Source organism: Petromyzon marinus, chromosome 72 (assembly GCF_048934315.1).
Source record: "Petromyzon marinus isolate PM22_M1 ecotype Great Lakes invasive population chromosome 72, UKy_Petmar_22M1.pri1.0, whole genome shotgun sequence".
Lineage (NCBI taxonomy): Eukaryota > Metazoa > Chordata > Hyperoartia > Petromyzontiformes > Petromyzontidae > Petromyzon > Petromyzon marinus.
Window position 1 is genome coordinate 7,671,489 of NC_133738.1, and position 18,964 is coordinate 7,690,452.

General features: G+C 57.0%; 1 protein-coding gene across 3 annotated transcripts in view; it reads left to right on the plus strand.

The window, feature by feature from the left end:
- The window catches only part of LOC116957283 (uncharacterized), a 60,912-nt gene that overhangs the window by 32,309 nt on the left and 9,639 nt on the right, over positions 1-18,964 (plus strand). For 2 of the 3 annotated variants that reach the window (XM_076055735.1, XM_032979332.2), the window contains exons 7-33: positions 610-633; positions 1,491-1,511; positions 1,619-1,711; positions 2,052-2,115; positions 2,232-2,330; positions 2,448-2,591; positions 4,158-4,253; positions 6,493-6,611; positions 7,180-7,332; positions 7,929-8,102; positions 8,269-8,442; positions 8,549-8,663; positions 9,178-9,401; positions 10,146-10,267; positions 10,538-10,607; positions 11,294-11,454; positions 12,282-12,390; positions 12,493-12,624; positions 12,930-13,136; positions 14,741-14,878; positions 15,103-15,226; positions 15,428-15,599; positions 15,719-15,931; positions 16,192-16,336; positions 16,953-17,159; positions 18,231-18,335; positions 18,798-18,950. In XM_076055735.1, the coding sequence (XP_075911850.1) occupies positions 610-633; positions 1,491-1,511; positions 1,619-1,711; positions 2,052-2,115; positions 2,232-2,330; positions 2,448-2,591; positions 4,158-4,253; positions 6,493-6,611; positions 7,180-7,332; positions 7,929-8,102; positions 8,269-8,442; positions 8,549-8,663; positions 9,178-9,401; positions 10,146-10,267; positions 10,538-10,607; positions 11,294-11,454; positions 12,282-12,390; positions 12,493-12,624; positions 12,930-13,136; positions 14,741-14,878; positions 15,103-15,226; positions 15,428-15,599; positions 15,719-15,931; positions 16,192-16,336; positions 16,953-17,159; positions 18,231-18,335; positions 18,798-18,950 (3,558 nt within the window). The remainder of the gene's footprint in view (positions 1-609; positions 634-1,490; positions 1,512-1,618; positions 1,712-2,051; positions 2,116-2,231; positions 2,331-2,447; positions 2,592-4,157; positions 4,254-6,492; positions 6,612-7,179; positions 7,333-7,928; positions 8,103-8,268; positions 8,443-8,548; positions 8,664-9,177; positions 9,402-10,145; positions 10,268-10,537; positions 10,608-11,293; positions 11,455-12,281; positions 12,391-12,492; positions 12,625-12,929; positions 13,137-14,740; positions 14,879-15,102; positions 15,227-15,427; positions 15,600-15,718; positions 15,932-16,191; positions 16,337-16,952; positions 17,160-18,230; positions 18,336-18,797; positions 18,951-18,964) is intronic. The other variant, XM_076055734.1, reaches the window with a different exon arrangement.

Sequence of the window (18,964 nt, forward strand, 5' to 3'; positions counted from 1 at the left end):
CTCTCTCCCCCCGTGTCTCTCTCTCGCTCTCTCTCTCCCCCCGTGTCTCTCTCTCGCTCTCTCTCTCCCCCCGTGTCTCTCTCTCGCTCTCTCTCTCCCCCCGTGTCTCTCTCTCGCTCTCTCTCTCCCCCCGTGTCTCTCTCTCGCTCTCTCTCTCCCCCCGTGTCTCTCTCTCGCTCTCTCTCTCCCCCCGTGTCTCTCTCTCGCTCTCTCTCTCCCCCCGTGTCTCTCTCTCGCTCTCTCTCTCCCCCCGTGTCTCTCTCTCGCTCTCTCTCTCCCCCCGTGTCTCTCTCTCGCTCTCTCTCTCCCCCCGTGTCTCTCTCTCGCTCTCTCTCTCCCCCCGTGTCTCTCTCTCGCTCTCTCTCTCCCCCCGTGTCTCTCTCTCGCTCTCTCTCTCCCCCCGTGTCTCTCTCTCGCTCTCTCTCTCCCCCCGTGTCTCTCTCTCGCTCTCTCTCTCCCCCCGTGTCTCTCTCTCGCACTCTCTCTCCCCCCGTGTCTCTCTCTCGCTCTCTCTCTCCCCCCGTGTCTCTCTCTCGCTCTCTCTCTCCCCCCGTGTCTCTCTCTCTCCATGTATATCTCGCTCTCCCCCTATGTGTCTCCCCGCTTCAGCCCGAGTCTCCACGAATCTCGAAGGTAAGAGCCAGTGCCTAAACAATCACAGGTGGGTGGCTGCGTGGGTGGCTGGCTGCGTGGGGTGGGTGGGTGGGTGGCTGGCTGCGTGGAGTGGGTGGGTGGCTGGCTGGCTGCGTGGGTGGGTGGCTGCCTGGCTGCGTGGGGTGGGTGGCTGGCTGGCTGCGTGGGTGGCTGGCTGGCTGGCTGCGTGGGTGGGTGGGTGGCTGGCTGGCTGCGTGGGTGGGTGGGTGGCTGGCTGGCTGCGTGGGGTTGGTGGGTGGCTGGCTGGCTGTCTGCGTGAGGTTGGTGGGTGGCTGGCTGGCTGTCTGCGTGAGGTTGGTGGGTGGCTGGCTGGCTGTCTGCGTGGGGTTGGTGGGTGGCTGGCTGTCTGCGTGGGGTTGGTGGGTGGCTGGCTGGGTGGCTGGCTGCGTGAGTGGGTGGGTGGCTGGCTGTCTGCGTGGGGTTGGTGGGTGGCTGGCTGGCTGGGTGGGTGGGTGGGTGGCTGGGTGGCTGGGTGGGTGGCTGGGTGGCTGGGTGGCTGGGTGGGTGGCTGGGTGGGTGGCTGGGTGGCTGGGTGGGTGGCTGGGTGGCTGGGTTGGCTGGCTGGCTGGCTGGCTGCGTGGGTGGGTAGCTGGCTGCGTGGGTGGCTGGCTGGCTGCGTGGGTGGGTGGCTGGCTGCGTGGGTGGGTGGGTGGCTGAGTGGCTGGCTGGCTGGATGGCTGGCTGGCTGTGTGGGTGGGTGGCTGGCTGGCTGGCTGGCTGCGTGGGTGGGTGGGTGGCTGGCTGCGTGGGTGGCTGGATATGTGCCTGTGCTTGGTGGGTGCATGGGTGGCTGGGTGATAACTCTAACGCAATGGTTTTTGTTTATTCCCAAACAGGCCTCTAGCGCGTTCACATACGTAAGTTACTCACTAACTCGCCCGCTCACACACTAAGGACGATGACGATTATGATGACGATGCGAATGACGATGATGACAATGATGATGACGACGATATTACCGCAGGGTGAGTTGGAGAAGCAGCTGCTGCAGGCGAACCCCATCCTGGAGGCGTTCGGCAATGCCAAGACGGTGAAGAATGACAACTCGTCCCGCTTTGTAAGTGGACCACCAACCACTACTGCCACAACAACCACCACCCCCACAACCACTACCACCAACACTACTATCACCACTACTACTACAACCTCTAAACCACTACCAACCACTACAACATCCACTTCAATCACAACCATCACCAACAACCATTATCAACCACTCTAGCCACAGTGATCAACGTTCGTGTTGTTAATGTTGTTGTCCTTTCCAATGCTGCTCATGATTATTTTGAGGTGGTGATGGTGGTCTGGTCGTGATATATTGGTGGTGGTGGTGGCGTTGATGTGGTGTTGACGTAGTGGTGGCGGTAGTGACGTTGTTGTTGTTGTTGTTTCTTCAGGGTAAGTTTATCCGGATCAACTTTGACGTCACCGGATTCATCGTGGGAGCCAACATTGAGACTTGTATCCTGCTACATCGCAGCAGTGGTGGTTGCGAGGTGATGGTTGTGGTTGTGGTTGCGCGTCGGTGGTGGTTGTGGTTGGTTGTGGTTGTTGTCCTGACTTGGCGAGGATCTCAGACCTGCTGGAGAAGTCTCGCAACATTCGCCAGGCAAAGGATGAACGCTCATTCCACATCTACTACTACCTGCTGCATGGAGCATCATCCGCACAGAGGGGTGAGAAACGGATACTCACCCGCTCGCCCACCCGCTCGCCCACCCGCTCGCCCACCCGCTCGCCCACCCGCTTGCCCAATCATGATGAGTCTACTGCTGCTTTTCTTCCCACCACAGAGGAGCTCCTGCTGGAAGGTTTCCCGTCCTACCGCTTTCTCTGCGGTGGGCCCATCGATGTGCCCGGAGCCCCGGACAAGGAAATGTTCCATCAGACCGTCGAGGCACTCAACATCATGGGCTTCACGCAGGAGGAGCAGATGGGTGCGTGCACCCAGCCTGGCACGGAGGAGGCGCCACGCTTGTGTGTGTCTGTGTGTGGGGAGCGGTATTATAGTAGCGGTTAGCGCTACGCTGCGCTACGAACCCGGCGACCCGAGTTCGATTCCCGCTCATGGCCTACACCGGTGATGATTATCCGAACCGGTCCTGGGCCTCTCCTAGGTCGACTCAGCCTCAAATGTGTACCTGGTGTGGTGTGTAATAAACATCGCCCCTGGGGAGACAAAGGCGGCCGGGCGTGGTGCTGACCACCCACCCCCGTGTGTGCCGTGTTGGCCTTCATAGGTGCTACTCGCTAACAGCACTTGCCCCAACAGTCTGATAAGGCTATATGGGGAATATTTGTATTTTTTGTGCCTGTGTGATTGGAAGGCGTGGACTAGATCGGCTTTTAACAATGGTAGGAAGCTGCTAGACGTTTATGCAGCCCATGGACTTGTAATTACCAACACGCTGTTCCGGTATCGGCGCATCCACAAAACATCATGGATCCACGCCAGGTCTAAGTAAGAACATCTGCTGGACTATATAGTGACAGAACAGCGGATGCAGGCCCATGTCCTTGACACCAGGACCTACCGTGGAACTGATCTACCCACTGACCATCGACTTGTCATCTGTAAGATGGGCCTGCCATTCTTCTACTCCGGTGGTGGGTGTACACCCAGGACCCCATTCAAACCCAGAGTGGCCTGGTCTCAGCTGATGAAAGTTGCAAGTGAGAATTTCATCATCTCTTGCAGCTGGGTTTGGCATCGTCCCCAAATCCTCCTATGCTGAAGAGGAAATGGGCGAGGTTTTGGACTGTGGCTCATGCAGCTGCAATTGCTGCTTTGGGTGCACAGTCCAGACCTCCCGAGAGACCATGGCTGATGGAGGAGGTGTTGCAGCTGGCTGAAAAAATGTGACAGGCCCACTCACCATCTACAGCGTTCCCACGTCAGAGAATGAGGAGGCTTTTACCTTAACCTTCGCGGTTTGGAGAGCCGTGTGGCATTGCAAAAATGGGTGGTGGTAGTGGGTTGGCTGACGCGATGGAGTGTGCCTCTCGCCTGTGATCACAAATCATTACTTAACTCCAAAAATGTTAATTGAAGTGCCACACCTATCACGGAACAGGTTTGCAGATTTGCGGAGCATTTTCTGTGAAGTATTGGGGGAGGGGAAATCCCTCGGTCTGGAAAAACATCATGGGGCAAAGTGGGGATGACCCTGCTGAGACTTTGGTGCCTCAAATATTAGAAGTCACCCCCTGTGGGTGACTGACTGAGATGCCACCTGTTGAGGAAGTACAGAAGGCAATCCAGAGACCAGGAAAAGCATCGGGAAGAGGTGATCTCCCAAGCGAAATGCTGGGAGACTACCCTACATAACACCATAATAACAGTGGGCCACTGGATGGGTGTCTGCATGACTGGAAGAATGCGTGTGCGTCTGTCATTTTAAAAACGCATCTCCCACCCATGTCTCTCTCCCACCCGTGTCTCTGTCACTCTCTCTCTCGCTCCCACCCATCTGTCTCTCTCCCACCCGTGTCTCTCCCCATAGCTGTTTTCAAGATCGTCTCGTCCGTGCTGCAGTTTGGGAATCTGGTTTTCAAGAAGGAACGAAACACAGACCAAGCCTCAATGCCTGACAACACGGGTAAGGAATCTACTGCTACATCATCATCATCACCCCCACTACTCCTACTCACCCACCTATCCACTCACTCATTCACTTGCTCACCCACTCACTCTTTCATTCACTCGCCCACCCGCTCTCCTACACTCACTCGCTCACAACTCATTCGCTCGCTCACCAAACAAATGAACGATCGTTGATTGCCTGCAACAGCAATTACTGCAGCAACACCATGACCTCCTCTCTCCCCGTGTCTCTCTCCACGTCTTTGTCTCTCTCTCCACGTCTCTCTCTACATCTGTCTCTCTCCCCCCACGTGTCTCTTTCTCTTTCCCCACGTATCTCTGTCTCTCTCTCTCTCTCCCCACGTGTGTCTCTGTCTCTCTCTCTCCCCACGTGTGTCTCTGTCTCTCTCTCTCCCCACGTGTGTCTCTGTCTCTCTCTCTCCCCACGTGTGTCTCTGTCTCTCTCTCTCCCCACGTGTGTCTCTGTCTCTCTCTCTCCCCACGTGTGTCTCTGTCTCTCTCTCTCCCCACGTGTGTCTCTGTCTCTCTCTCTCCCCACGTGTGTCTCTGTCTCTCTCTCTCCCCACGTGTGTCTCTGTCTCTCTCTCTCTCTCTCCCCACGTGTGTCTCTGTCTCTCTCTCTCTCTCTCCCCACGTGTGTCTCTGTCTCTCTCTCTCTCTCTCCCCACGTGTGTCTCTGTCTCTCTCTCTCTCTCTCCCCACGTGTGTCTCTGTCTCTCTCTCTCTCTCTCCCCCCGTGTGTCTCTGTCTCTCTCTCTCTCTCCCCGTGTGTCTCTGTCTCTCTCTCTCTCTCTCCCCATGTGTCTCTGTCTCTCTCTCTCTCTCTCCCCATGTGTCTCTGTCTCTCTCTCTCTCTCTCCCCATGTGTCTCTGTCTCTCTCTCTCTCTCCCCATGTGTCTCTGTCTCTCTCTCTCTCTCCCCATGTGTCTCTGTCTCTCTCTCCCCCCACGTGTGTCTCTCTCTCTCCCCACGTGTGTCTCTGCCTCTCTCTCTCTCTCTCCCCACGTGTGGCTCTGCCTCTCTCTCTCTCTCTCCCACGTGTGGCTCTGCCTCTCTCTCTCTCCCCACGTGTGGCTCTGCCTCTCTCTCTCTCCCCACGTGTGTCTGTCTCTCTCTCTCTCTCCCCACGTGTGTCTCTGTCTCTCTCTCTCTCTCCCCACGCGTGTCTCTGTCTCTCTCTCTCTCCCCACGTGCGTCTCTGTGTGTCTCTCTCTCTCTACCCACGTGTGTCTCTGTCTCTCTCTCTCTCTCCCCACGTGTGTCTCTGTCTCTCTCTCTCTCTCCCCACGCGTGTCTCTGTCTCTCTCTCCCCACGCGTGTCTCTGTCTCTCTCTCTCTCTCTCCCCACGTGCGTCTCTGTGTGTGTCTCTCTCTCTCTCTCTCCCCACGTGTGTCTCTGTGTGTGTCTCTCTCTCTCCCCACGTGTGTCTCTGTGTGTCTCTCTCTCTCTCTCCCCACGTGTGTCTCTGTGTGTGTCTCTCTCTCTCTCTCCACGTGTGTCTCTGTGTGTGTCTGTCTCTCTCTCTCTCTCCACGTGTGTCTCTGTGTGTCTCTCTCTCTCTCTCCCCACGTGTGTCTCTGTGTGTGTATCTCTCTCTCTCTCCCCACGTGTGTCTCTGTGTGTGTGTCTCTCTCTCTCTCTCCCCACGTGTGTCTCTGTGTGTGTCTCTCTCTCTCTCCCCACGTGTCTCTGTGTGTATCTCTCTCTCTCTCCCCACGTGTGGCTCTGTGTGTGTCTCTCTCTCTCTCTCTCCCCACGTGTGTCTCTGTGTGTCTCTCTCTCTCTCCCCACGTGTGTCTCTGTGTGTGTCTCTCTCTCTCTCCCCACGTGTGTCTCTGTGTGTATCTCTCTCTCTCTCCCCACGTGTGTCTCTGTGTGTGTCTCTCTCTCTCTCTCCCCACGTGTGTCTCTGTGTGTGTCTCTCTCTCTCTCTCTCCCCACGTGTGTCTCTGTGTGTGTCTCTCTCTCTCTCTCTCCCCACGTGTGTCTCTGTGTGTGTCTCTCTCTCTCTCTCTCCCCACGTGTGTCTCTGTGTGTGTCTCTCTCTCTCTCTCCCCACGTGTGTCTCTGTGTGTGTGTCTCTCTCTCTCTCTCCCCACGTGTGTCTCTGTGTGTGTCTCTCTCTCTCTCCCCACGTGTGTCTTTGTGTGTGTCTCTCTCTCTCCCCCCACGTGTGTCTTTGTGTGTGTCTCTCTCTCTCCCCCCACGTGTGTCTCTGTCTCTCTGCCGTAGCTGCCCAGAAGCTGTGTCGTCTGCTGGGTATCCCGGTCACGGACTTCACTCGTGCCATCCTCTCCCCGCGCATCAAGGTCGGCCGAGACTTCGTGCAGAAGGCACAGACCAAGGAGCAGGTGCGTGCCGTGCTAGGGTTCGCTCAGCCTGAACGCGCACTGACGCACGCGCACTGACACTAACCACTACACTATGAACCTGGTGACCTGAGTCCGATTCTCCTCTCTCCATCTCCACCACCACCGTCACCACCATCCCTTCCTCTACCTCCACCACCACCGTCATAATCTCCTCCTTCCTCCCTCACCTCCACCACCATCACCTCCATCTCCTTCTCCTCCACCTCCTCCTCCAACCATCTCCATTCCCCGACACACCACCTCCACCACCTCCATTCCCTACACACCACCACCTCCATTCCCGACACACCACCTCCACCACCTCCATTCCCTACACACCACCACCTCCATTCCCTACACACCACCACCTCCATTCCCTACACACCACCACCTCCATTCCCTACACACCGCCACCACCACCTCCATTCCCTACACACCATCGCCACCTCCACCACCACCACCTCCATTCCCTACACACCACCACCTCCATTCCCTACACACCACCACCTCCACCACCTCCTCCATTCCCTACACACCACCACCACCTCCTCCTCCCCTCGTCCTCCAGGCCGACTTTGCCGTGGAGGCACTTGCCAAGGCTTCTTCGGAGCGCCTCTTCCGCTGGTTGGTGCTGCGCATCAACCGGGCGCTGGACCGCACCACGCGCCAGGGAGCCTCCTTCATCGGCATCCTCGACATCGCCGGCTTCGAGATCTTCGAGGTGACCCCAACGCTCCCCCCCCCACTCCCACTCCTTGTCTCCACAGCTCCAAGGAGGTGCCGCCAGTGTCTGTCTCGGTCTAGGTCTGTCTCTCCCTCCTGTATCTCTCTCTGTTTGTTTCTCTCTCTGTCTCTCTGTCTCTCCTCCCGTGTCTCTCTCTCCTGCCCCATGTATCTCTGTCTGTGTCTCTCTCTGTCTCTATCTGTCTGTCTCTGTCTGTCTCTGTCTGTCTCTGTCTGTCTCTCTCTGTCTGTCGTCTGTCTGTCTGTCTCTCTCTGTCTGTCGTCTGTCTGTCTGTCTGTCTCTCTCTGTCTGTCTGTCTGTCTCTCTCTGTCTGTCTGTCTCTCTGTCTGTCTGTCTCTCTGTCTGTCTGTCTCTCTGTCTGTCTGTCTGTCTGTGTCTCTCTCCCCCCCCCCCGTTTCTGTCTTCTCCCCCCCACCACCCCGTATCTATCTCTGTCTGTCTCTCCATATCTCTTTGTCTCTCTTTCTCACAACTGTACTCCTTTGAGCAGCCGTGCACCAACCACACCATGTCCCTCTGTGTCTGTCTCTCTCTCTGTCTCCCCTCACCGTGTCTCCTGTCTCTCGTCACAGCTGAACTCCTTCGAGCAGCTGTGCATCAACTACACCAACGAGAAGCTGCAGCAGCTCTTCAACCACACGATGTTCACGCTGGAGCAGGAGGAGTATCGCCGTGAGGGCATCGAGTGGAGCTTCATCGACTTCGGACTCGACCTGCAGCCCTGCATCGAGCTCATCGAGAAGCCGGTAAGAGAGACTCTGGGAGACTGGGACTCAATTCACCCTACGCCCCCTACTGGACATGTACGCCGATGAGCTTCATAGCTAATCAGATTGATTTCTCCCCCCCACCCCTCTTCCCTCCTCCCCCCTCTCTCTTCCTCGCCCCCTCCTCCTCTTTTCCCCGCCCCAGGTGGGACCCCCGGGTATCCTGGCTCTGCTGGACGAGGAGTGTTGGTTCCCCAAGGCAACCGATCGCTCGTTCGTAGAGAAGCTGCTCCAGGAGCAGGCAGCCCATCCCAAGATCTCCAAGCCCAAGCAGATCAAGGACAAGTGCGACTTCTGTGTGGTGCACTACGCCGGAAAGGTGAGAGAGGGACGCGTGTAGGGGGGAGGGAGAGAGACAGACATGGGGGGAGAGGGAGAGACACGAGATATTTGTTGTGATTGATCGGTTGACTCCTGGACTGCAGGTGGAGTACAAGGCTGACGAGTGGCTACTGAAGAACATGGACCCATTGAACGACAACGTCGCCTCCCTCCTCCACCAGTCCACCAACCCCCTGGTGCAGGAGCTCTGGAAGGACGGTGGGTCCACATTGCTCGCTCACCCGCTCGCTCGCTCACTCGCTCGCTCATTCAGTCACCCAATCGCTTGCTCGCTCACCCACACGCTCGCTCACCCAACCACTCATTCACTCGCTCACCCACTCGTTCGCTCCAATCAGGCACTCGCTCACCCACTTGCTCATCCGTCAACTCTCTCGCCCGCCCACTCGCTCATTCCCCCACCCACTCAATCATTCAGCCCCCCCCATTCACGCATCCACTCGGCCACTCGTTCATCCACTCGCTGGGTGGGAGAGAGAAAGAGACGCGGACTCCAAATATACAGCAGGCATCGTCAGGTCCGGGGATTGAAGCCACGACCTCCTGTAAACCAGGCGAGGGAAATGATATCTCTCCACCTCCCTCTTCATACCCCTCCTTCCCCACTCCTCCTCCCAACCCTCCCTCTTCCTCCTCCCACTCTACCTCCTCTCTCTTCCTCCTTTCCTCCTCTACCTTTCCTCTTCCTCCCTCCCTTCTTCCACCTGCTCAGTGGATCGCATCGTGGGTCTGGAGCAGGTGTCGGGGATGAGTGGCGGAGACTCTTCCTTTGGGGGAGCGTCCGCCCCTTTCGGCGGCGGGAACATGAAGACTCGCAAGGGCATGTTCCGAACTGTCGGACAACTCTACAAGGAGCAGCTGGGCAAGCTGATGGGGACGCTGCGCAACACAAACCCCAACTTCGTGCGCTGCATCATCCCCAATCACGAGAAGAAGGTAACGGTGGATGGGAGGTGCAGGGGGAGTGGCGAGTGAGTGAGCAAGCAATGGGGAGGAGTTGGTGGCGCATCTGAAGCCGATCCTGGGCCTCCCCTAGGTCAACTCGGCCTAAAAATTAGTTGGCTGGTGTAGTGGTGTGAGGTGAGGCTATTATCGTTGTTAACATTAACCACTGATGAGTGGGTGAGGTTAGCGGTAATGCAGGGTAGCGGTTAACGCTGCGCTAACGAACCCGGCGACCCGAGTTCGATTCCCCGCTCGTGGCCAACACCGCTCGTGGTGATTGTCTGGGGTGGGTTTTGGGCCTCCATTAAGTCGACTAGGCCTCAAATGAGTTGGCTGGTGTAGTTGTGTGTCGTAGTAAACATTGCCACTGGGGAGACTAAGGCGGCCGGGCGTGGTGGAGGTGCTGGCCACTCGCTCGCTTCCTCGTGTGCCACAGTGCCGGCCTTCATAGGGTGCTGCTGCTGCTCACTACACGGGGGATCTTTGTCATGGTGGTGATGATGATGTCTAGAGTTGGTGATGGTGATGCTATGATGGCTGTGACGATGTTGCTGATGTATATATTGATGATGATGATGATGCTGTTATAGTGGTGGTTTTGGTCGTTGATGTGGTGATGTTTGTAGATATGGCTGTTAATGTTAGTGGTAGTTATTGATTTGGTTGTTGTTTTTTGTTATTTTGGCTGTTGTTGTTGATGTGGTGGTGGTTGTTGTGGTTGTCGTCGTGCGCCAGGCGGGCAAGCTAGAGCCGCACCTGCTAATGGAGCAGCTCCGCTGCAACGGAGTCCTCGAGGGGATCCGGATCTGTCGTCAGGGCTTCCCCAACCGCGTCATCTTCCAGGAGTTCCGCCAGAGGTAACCGGGAAGGGGGACTGTGGGGCGGGGAGGTTGAGCCCTAGGCTAGGCCTTGCCTGGCCTAGGTGAGGAGGCTTTGCCTAGGTGAGGAGGCCTGGCGCAAGGTGACGCCTTGCTGAAACCTGGGCCTGGCTTGGGCCTGTTCAAGGCCTGGGTAAGCTCAGCGTGTCTATGCTGTAATTAAGCACCGTGGAGGCAGTATCGAGGGTTGTTAGGTTATGCGCAGGCGGTGGTGGTGGTGTTGACGGTGATGGTGGTGGTATCCCCTAGATACGAGATCTTGACTCCAAACGCCATTCCCAAGGGCTTCATGGACGGGAAACAAGCGTGTGAGAGAATGGTGAGTCACTCGCTCACCTTCTCGCTCACCCTCTCGCTCAATTACTCACCCATTCACACACCCAACCCACTCAATCTCCCGCGAACAAAGACCAATGTAAAGATCCCCCCCATGCAACCTTTAACAGTGCTGTTAGAGAAAAATAAGAATAGGTTTCACCTTTTCTGGCAATATATAGACACCTTTTGCAAGGAATAAAGTCTGCATTAACCGCACACCATGCTTGTGGTGAACAAAAACCTATTCTTATTTTTCATACTATGATACTGGCAAAGTCCCATGATAGCAGCACCTACGAAGGCCGGCATTGGCACACGAGGAGGTGGGTGGCCTGCACTACGCTCGGCCTCCTTTGTCTCCCCAGTGGCGATGTTTACTACACACTGATACACCATGTACTCATCTGAGGCTGACTTTACGTAGGGGAGGCCCAGGATGGGTTCAGACGATCGTCAATGCTGTTGGCCGTGAGCGGTAAGGTTCGTAGTGCAGCGTGGCGGTTATCGCTACTACACTACTGCTAACTCGCCCACTCACCCACTCGGCGACTCTCCCATGCATTTACTCACTCGCACACCCTCACACGCTTGCCAGCACATCCCCACACCCGCTCAACCACCCAAGTGCTCTTCCCCCCCCCCCCCCACCCCGTGTTTCCCTCCCCTATGCCTCCTCTCCCTGCACAGGTGAAGAGCATGGAGCTGGACTCGAACCTATTCCGTGTAGGGCAGAGCAAAATCTTCCTGCGCGCCGGCGTCCTGGCACAGCTAGAGGAGGAGCGCGACATCAAGATCAGTGACACGATCCTCGCCTTCCAGTCAACCTGCCGCGGATTCCTCGCCCGGCGGTGAGGGGTCGCTTACCCGCTCGCTCACCAAGTCACTCATTTCCCCGCCCGCACGCTCACCCACCCACCCGCTCACTCACGCACATGCTCATTCACCCGCTCACTCGCCCATCAACCGTCCATGTTTATAATCGACATTGCTCGTTTAAGAGTAATTTGGCTGCTGCTATACATTTTTCCACGTGGCGATGATGATGATAAGCAGCAGGCACTTATATTCTTGGTTCTTTCAGTAAAGTCACGTAGAAGGGAAACAATAAAATAATAAAAATATAAAACAATAAAATTCTCACGACGTTTCGACTGCAACACAAGCAATCATCAGGTGTGAAAACCACAGCAAGGAAATTAGTTGAGCTTCCATTTCTGGTGGGCCTCGTCGCTTCTGAAAAAGAGCTACACCGCTCGGTGTGGGAACTTACACCTGGTAAACTAAAATAGTGTTTAATTTTAGTTTGGAGGAGGTGAGGAGTGGAAGTGGTGAGAAGTGAGAGGGCGGAGGTTAGGTGATGGTGGTGATGACGATGGAGGTGACGATGTTAGGTGATGGTGATGTGGAAAGAAGTGGTGGAGGGTGATGATGAGACAGGTGATGGAGGTGATGGGGAGAGCAATGATGTAGGTGGTGATGATAATGATGTTAGAGGTGATGAGTGAGTGGGTGAGGTGAGCGTGATCAGAAGGGTCGCTGCGGAAAAAAAACTTACACCTGGTGAAATAAACACAGCTGATAGTTGTATAAGTTTATGAGCGTAGCTTTAATTGTATAATATTATAACCCCACATCCACCACCATCACCCCCCCACCCCCCGCCTTAATCCCGCAGGGCATTTGCCAAGAGGCAGCAGCAACTGGCGGCCGTGAGAGTCTTGCAGAGGAATTGCTCCTCCCACCTGAAGCTCCGCAACTGGAACTGGTGGAAGCTCTTCACCAAGGTGAGAGGGAATTTGGATGGGGGTAGGGATGGGTGGGAGGGAGGTGAGGGAAATTTGTGCTGCACATGGTAGCCTCACACACCCCCCCCCCCCCCACTCCAGGTGAAGCCGCTGCTGCAGGTGAGCCGCCAGGAGGAGGAGATGCTTGCCAAGGATGATGAGATTTCCAAGATGGCCGACCGCCAGACCAAGATGGCCTCCGAGATGGTCGAACTGGAAAAGAAGCAGCAGCAGGTGAGGGATGTTTCACTCTAAATCTCATCTCGTGTGTCTCCTCCTCCATCGGTAGGATCGTCAACATCATCACCACCAGTAAGATCGTCATTATCACCATCAGAAGAATCGTCAATCATCACCACCATCAGTACCGTCGTCAACATCACCACCATCATCAGTAGCAGTAGGATCATCATCATCACCACCACCGTCAGCAGAATCGTCAGCATCACCAGACTCGTCATGCAGCAGCGCTAATCGCTCCACTCACCCCTCGCCGCCACCCCTCCTCCCCCTCACCGCCCCCCTCACCTCCGCCACAGCTGTTTGAGGAGAAGCTGCAGCTGGCCGAGCGGCTGCAGGCGGAGTCTGAGCTGTGCGCGGAGGCGGAGGACGCGAGGGCGCGCCTGATGGCCAAGAAGCAGGAGCTGGAGATGCTCGTGCGCGACATGGAGGGCCGCTGGAACGAGGAGGAGGAGCGGGCAGCCTCCCTCGCCGAAGAGAAGAAGAAGCTGCAGCAGAACCTCCTGGTGGGTCGCAGGGTGTCAGGTTGAGGGCCCCCCCCCCCCCCGGTATCCGCAATCGTCAAGGTTTCTATTCCCCCTGGTATCCGCTAATCATCGGGGGTGTCTGTTCCCCCATATCTGCAATCGTCAGGGGGTGTCCCTTCCCCCCCGTATCCGCTAATCATCGGGGGTGTCTTCCCCTCCGTATCCGCAATTGTCAGGGTGGCTGTTCCCCCATATCCGCAATCATCTGGATCGGGCACAACAAAGATCCCCCATATAGCCTTAACAGACTGTAGGGGCAAGTGCTGTTAGCGAGCACCTATGAAGGCCGGAACGGTACACGAGGGGGTGGGTGGCCAGCACCACGCCCGACCGCCTTTGTCTCCCTAGTGGCAATGTTTACACACCGCACCAGGTACTCATTTGAGGCTGAGTCGACCTAGGGGAGGCCTGGGACCGGTTCAGATAATCGTCACTGGTGTTGGCCGTGAGCGGGAATCGAACCCGGGTCGCCAGGTTCATAGCGCAGCGCGCTAACCGCTACACTATCGGGTGTCTGTTCCCCTCCGTATCCGCAATTGTCAGGGTGGCTGTTCCCCCATATCCGCAATCATCTGGATCAGGCACACGCACACACTGACACAACAACAACAAGAACCGCCATTCGCCACTAGGTGGCGGTGACGTCACCACGGTGCTTGTGCCAGGCTATGTGCACGTTGAGGCCTCGTGAAGTGTCGAACGCCCACCGGCAGGAGGTCAAGGGGCAGACCCAGCAGGTGCCACGGGTTGACAAAGATGACTGCCCCATACTGTGCCAACCTGCTGTGCTTTAGCCACCCGGCGCTCCGCTCGTTGTTGTGAGCGTCGCTCCTCTGCCCTCCGTTGTTGTTGGAGGGCGACTGCCTCCAACTGCCCAGTAGCGTCCTTCACGAGCCTCCTCCACAGAGGCCGATCTTGACACCACTGGTACCAGTCATCGGCAAGTCCACTCAGCTCCACGTCCTCCTTGTACCACATCAGTCCATCTCATCTCTAACCCGTGCCGCACCCATTTAGTCCCCTCGATCTGGCCGAACAGAAGCTGTTTAGGCATGCGGTGGCTGGGCATGCGGGCTACGTGACCCAGCCAACGCAGCCTTGCCTGCCGGAGGAGCTCGCACACGTGCACTGACCTACACACACGCGTGTGCACTGACCTGCACACACACATACACACGTGTGCACTGACCTGCACACACACATACACACGTGTGCACTGACCTGCACACACACATACACACGTGTGCACTGACCTGCACACACACACACCTTGCTCGTTGGCTAGCAGGTATCCGGGAAAAACAACGCCACCTATAATTATAGATTATAATGTCGGTCGCGCAAGCCCTTGAATACTACCACCACTGACTACTAATACTACTACCACTATGACTGCCACCTACGACTGCTGCTGATGCTACTGCTACTACAGCTGATGCTACTGTAAAATGTCTGCCATTGCAACTGCTGCTACTGATACAACTTATGCTGCTACTGCTGCTTCTACAACTTCTGCTCCTGCGGCTACTGATGTTGCTGCTTCTGCTACTACTGCTACTGATACAACTTCTGCTGCGACTCAGGATCTGGAGGACCAGCTGGAGGAGGAGGAGACGATGAGGCAGAAGCTGCACCTGGACAAGGTGACTCTAGAGTCTCGCGTAAAGAAGATGGAGGAAGACATCCTCATCATGGACGACCAGAACTCGCGACTCACTAAGGTGCGGGGGTTAGCGGGGGTTACGTGGGAGGGGGGGGGGGGAGACGCGGGGGGAGGGGGGTGAGACGCGGGGGAGGGGGGGAGACGCGGGAGGAGAGGGGTATACACTGGGGAATGGTGAGGAGAGGGAGACACGGGGGGGGAATGTGAGAGATTGATGGAGATGGTGGAAACGTGCTGACGATGTTGACGACGACGACGACGGTGGTGGTGGTGGTGGTGCAGGAGAAGAAGCTGCTGGATGAGCGAGTGAGCGACTTGACCGAGCGCCTCGCCAAGGAGGAGGAGGCCAACAAGGGGCTGGGCAAGGTGAAGGCCAAGTTGGAGAGCCAGCTGGGAGACATGGAGGGTGAGACGCTCACACATCACCGCTCTCTGTCGCACTCTCTTACTCCCTCGCGGTCTCTCTCTCCGTGTCTCTCTCCAGAGCATCTCAAGCGAGAGAAGAGCTCGACACAGGAGGTTAAGAAGCTGCGACACCGTCTAGACGGAGTCTGCCCAACTCTGCAACCTGGTGTCTCACTCTCTCCGTGTCTCTGTCTCTCTCCAGAGCGTCTCAAGCGAGAGGAGAGCTCGCGACAGGAGGCTGAGAAGCTGCGACGCCGTCTGGACGGGGAGTCTGCCCAGCTCGGTGACCTGGTGACAGAGCTGCAGCGACGTGTCTCCGAGCTCGAAGCTCAGCTCCAGCGCAAGGATGGGGAGCTGCAAGCAGCCCTGGCCAAGTATGGGAGGGGAGATGGGAGTGAGGTTTACAACATCTCGCTACGTCTGTCTTTCGCCGTGTCTCTCTCTGTATCCACACCATCGCTCTCTCTCCTCATCGCTCTCCCAATTCCACCAGGCTGGAGCAGGAGCAGGCAGAGAAGCAGGCAGCCCAGAAGCAGCTCCGGGAGTCTTTGTCGCGCCTGGCGGAGGCCGCCGAGGACGCCGAGGCAGAGCGGGCGGCCCGCGCCAAGGCCGAGAAGCAGCGGAGGGAGCTGGCGGACGAGCTCGAGACCCTGAAGAGCGAGCTGGAAGACACCCTGGACACTACGGCCACGCAGCAGGAGCTACGGTGAGAAACACGGGGAGATTCTGGGGGAGGCTGGGGCACACCCTGGACGCTACGGCAATGCAGCAGGAGCTAGAGAAAGACAAGGAGAGACACAGACGGGGAGGGGGCAACGAGATGGAGAGAGGGACGTGATGATCTCGCCACCCTGTCCGTTCCGCCATTGTTCAGATTGTTGTTCCCATCTGTTCCATTTCATTCCATCAATGTTCCATTCTGTCATTGTTCCGTTTTGTGATTGTTCCGTCCCGTGGCGGGCGCAGCACGAAACGGGAGCTGGAGGTGGTGGATCTGAAGCGAGCGCTGGAGGAGGAGGCGCTGGCGCATGCCGCGGCCCTGCAGGAGCTGAGGCAGCGCAGCGCCGGAGCCCTGCAGGAGGTCACCGAGCAGCTGGAGACGACCAAGAAGGTGCAGCAGTGGGGGATTGTGCAGCAGTGGTGGGGGGTGATGCAGTGTGTGGAGCGGTTAGTGTAGTGGTTAGCGGGCTGCGCTATGAACCCGACGACACGGGTTCGATTCTCGCTCACGGCCAACACCGGTGACGATTATCTGAACCGGTCCTGGCCCTCCCCTAGGTCGACTCGGCCTCAAATGAGTACCTGGTGCGGTGTGTAAACATCGCCACTCGGGAGACAAAGGCGGTCGGGCGTGGTGCTGGCCACCCACCCCCTCGTGTACCGTGCCCGGCTTTCATAGGTGCTCGCTAACAGCACTTGCCCCTACAGTCTGTTAAGGCTCTACGGGGGATCTTTGGAATGGTGGGTACAGCAGTGCCAGATGCAGCAGTAGATGCAACAGCAGTGGGGGACTGTGCAGCAGTAGGGAGTGGTAGTGTGTCCAGCAGTGGCAGATGCAGCAGTGGGGGGTGATACAGTGTGTGCAGCAGTGACAGCAGTTGTGGTGGCACCACCAAGCCGGTACAGCAGTGCATGCAGTGGTGGTAGCACGAGAAGTGTTGGAAGTGTCAGTCCTTTTCTACCTTCTCTCTCTCACTGTCCCTCTCCTCACTCTGTGTCTACCCCAGGCAAAGCTGAGTCTGGAGAAGGCCAAGGCTGGGCTGGAGGCCGAGCGGAATCAGCTGAGCCAGGAGGTGGCCGCCGTCTCCGCCACCCGCTCAGAGATCGACGCTCGCCGCAAGAAGTCTGAGGCGGCCGCGGCCGAAGCGGCCCAGCGTAGCGTCGAACTCGAGCGAGCGCGCTCCGAGCTGGTGGCCACAAACACCCGCCTACAGGTGAGTCTGCTGCTCTGCTTCCTGCTGCTCCTGTACACTCGGGGCTAGCGGCTTTGAAGATCCACCCCCAGGTGATACCGCCTCTGCTGCTTCTGCTGTGTTTATGCAGCTCCTGCTCTGCTCCTCCTCTCTCTGCCTTTGCTCCTGCTCCTCTCGCGCTGTTTTCTGCTGCTCCGGCTTCTGCTGGAGCGGGGACGCTGGGAACTAGCGGCCTCAAACCTCCACCTCCAGATGATATCGCTGCTCCTGTTGCTTCTGCTCACTGCTGTTCGCTTCTCCTGCTTTTTCTCCGCTTTTGCTCCTGCTGCTACTGCTGCTCATGTTGCTCCTGCTCACTTCTGCTGCTAGCTTCAGCCGCGTCTGCTCCGCTTCTGCCGCTGCACTTTGGATTAGCCGTGCAGCTTTTAATTGTTGTGTTGCCGGCTTCAGCTCGACCTATTACCCACCGCTGTACTATGCACTCTCTTACTGGACATCTGAGAAAAGAGTTTTGCAGCTTATCAGATTCTAACAGTCTAAGAACGGATTCTGGGTGGGGGTGGGGTTGTGGGTGGGGGTGTAGTTGTTAGCGCTAAGCTGCACTACGGACCCGGCGATCCCAAGTTCGATTCCCGCTCATGGCAAACACCAGTGACAATTATGGTCCTGGGCCTCCCCTAGGTCAACTTGCCCCCAAATGAGTACCTGGTGCAGTGATGTGTAGTCGACATTGCCACTAGGGAGACAAACGCGGCTCCGCGTGGTACTAGCCACCCACCCCATTGTGTGCCGTTCCCGCCTTCATAGGTGCTCCCTAACAGCACTTGCCCAAAAGTCTGTTACAGGCTATCTTTGTCTTTGTGGGTATCTGTGTGGGTATAGGGGGAACAGGTGGTGGCATCGACCAGTTGACCCATGGCACCTGGGTCTGTCCTGTAACCTCCTGCCAGCAGGCCTGGCAAAGGCGCCATGATGACGTCACAGCTACTTTGTGCGCGAATGGCGGTTGTTGTTGTTGTGGGTGGGTGAATGGTGGCTGTTGTTGGTGATTTTGTTGTGATGGTAATGATGATGTTATTGTTCTTGATTCAGGCCGAGCTGGAGTCCGTCTCAGCTCAGCTCGCCCAGGCCGAGAGCAAAATCAGCAACACAAACAAACAGAGTTCCAGCCTGGAGACGCAGCTCCATGATGCACAGGTTCACTCAGCTCCCCACTCAGCTACTCACCTCATCACTCAGCTGTTCAATCAGAAACTCACCTACTGGCTCACCTACTCACCTCATCACTCAGCTGCTCAATCACTCAGATACTCACCCAGATACTCGCTTAGCTATTCCCATGCTCAGCTACCTACTCTCTCAGCCACTCGCTCCCTCAGCCACTCCCTCCTTAAGCCACTCGCTCACTCAGCTACCCACTCAGCTGTTCGCTCAACTGTTCACTCAGCTACTCACCTATTCGCTCACCTACTCACTCAGCTACTCACTCACTCGGCTACACACCTGCTCGCTCGCTCGGCTACTCCCTCACCTACTCACTCGGCTACTCGCTCAATGTTATGGTCGTAGTGGTGGTGATCGCGTGCCCCGTGCGTTCTTGTTGATGTTATTATTGTTTACGTTGTTGTTGTTGTTGTTGTTTTTGATGCTGCTGTGCAGGAGCTGCTGGCGGAGGAGTCTCGTGTGAAGGTGTCGCTGGGCGTGAGGCTGAAGGCGCTGGAGGAGGAACGAGCACTGGCGACGGAGCGCCAGGAGGAGGCCGAAGCCGCCAAGGCTGCCTCCGACAAGCAGCTGGCAGCACTGCAGGCACAGGTGAGCGGTGCTTG